Source organism: Pygoscelis adeliae, unplaced genomic scaffold, assembly GCF_000699105.1.
Source record: "Pygoscelis adeliae isolate BGI_AS28 unplaced genomic scaffold, ASM69910v1 Scaffold94, whole genome shotgun sequence".
Classification (NCBI taxonomy): Eukaryota; Metazoa; Chordata; class Aves; order Sphenisciformes; family Spheniscidae; genus Pygoscelis; species Pygoscelis adeliae.
In genome coordinates this window covers 1,830,253-1,831,300 of record NW_008824547.1, presented here as the reverse complement: position 1 = coordinate 1,831,300, position 1,048 = coordinate 1,830,253, and the positions used below count along the sequence as shown (strand labels likewise).

Genomic DNA, 1,048 nt, shown 5'->3' with positions numbered 1-1,048 from the left:
CACCACCCCAGCCGGGAGAGGTGCCACGGGGCTGGGGGGGCCCAGCACAGGGGGCAGGGGGCCCAGCCACGACACCCCAGGGTGCTGCGGTGGAGGGGGTGCCGGGCCCACCACCCCTGCACCCCACTGCTCCCGGCAGTGCCGGGGGCCCCTGCCCGGGCAGGCAGCCCCGGGAACCCTCACCCCCCCCGGGCACCCCGCTCAGAGCCACCCCATCAACCGGGACTGGGGGAGCCCCCTCGGCACGGCCACCCCGGGGGGGCTGGGGAGGGCACCAGGCGCTAATTAGTGCTGGGGTTAATTAATGGTCATTCTGCTTGTAGCTTTTTCAGTGTGTGTTTGGTTACTGTCTCTGGGAACCGTGTTTGAACAGACCGCTCAGAGCCACCCCATCAACCGGGACTGGGGGAGCCCCCTCGGCACGGCCACCCCGGGGGGGCTGGGGAGGGCACCAGGCGCTAATTAGTGCTGGGGTTAATTAATGGTCATTCTGCTTGTAGCTTTTTCAGTGTGTGTTTGGTTACTGTCTCTGGGAACCGTGTTTGAACAGATGGCTCTGTGTTACCGGGAGTGTGTGTACTTCTGTAGTCTAGTTAGGTGCTCTGCCAGAAAACCACCACTATACATACCTATAAATATATACATATATAGTCTATTTTAAGTTAAAAACCAATGAGACGAAGGGGCGGCGTGGCCCCAGGCCCCCCCGTCCCGCCAGGGTCACCTCCTGCCCCATCCCCACCTGAAAGCTTCTCTCTGCTCATTCAAAGGCGTTGGGTTTTTAATTGATTTTCTTTAATTTATTTTTAATTTCTTTGGGTTTTAATTTTTTTTTTTGTACAGAAGAGTTGGAAAACTTCAAAAACCAACAAAAAGACAATTTGTAAGATATCGTGCGTGTGACTCCTTGTAAAATATTTTCAAATGGTTTATTACAGAGACTCAGTTATTAAATAATGTTCATATTTTCACTTCACAGGCGGTGGCTGCGTCATTGCCCGGGTACGTGGGCAGGGCCAGGGGGCACGGTGCCCGGGGGGGGCGGGCA

At 55.8% G+C, this 1,048-nt stretch overlaps 1 protein-coding gene across 1 annotated transcript in view; it reads left to right on the top strand.

Annotated features, from left to right (window-relative positions):
* CACNA2D2 (calcium channel, voltage-dependent, alpha 2/delta subunit 2) overlaps positions 1-1,048 on the top strand; it is a 207,819-nt gene that overhangs the window by 204,329 nt on the left and 2,442 nt on the right. The window contains exon 25 of the mRNA XM_009321864.1: positions 980-1,002. Coding sequence (XP_009320139.1) covers positions 980-1,002 — 23 coding nt within the window. The remainder of the gene's footprint in view (positions 1-979; positions 1,003-1,048) is intronic.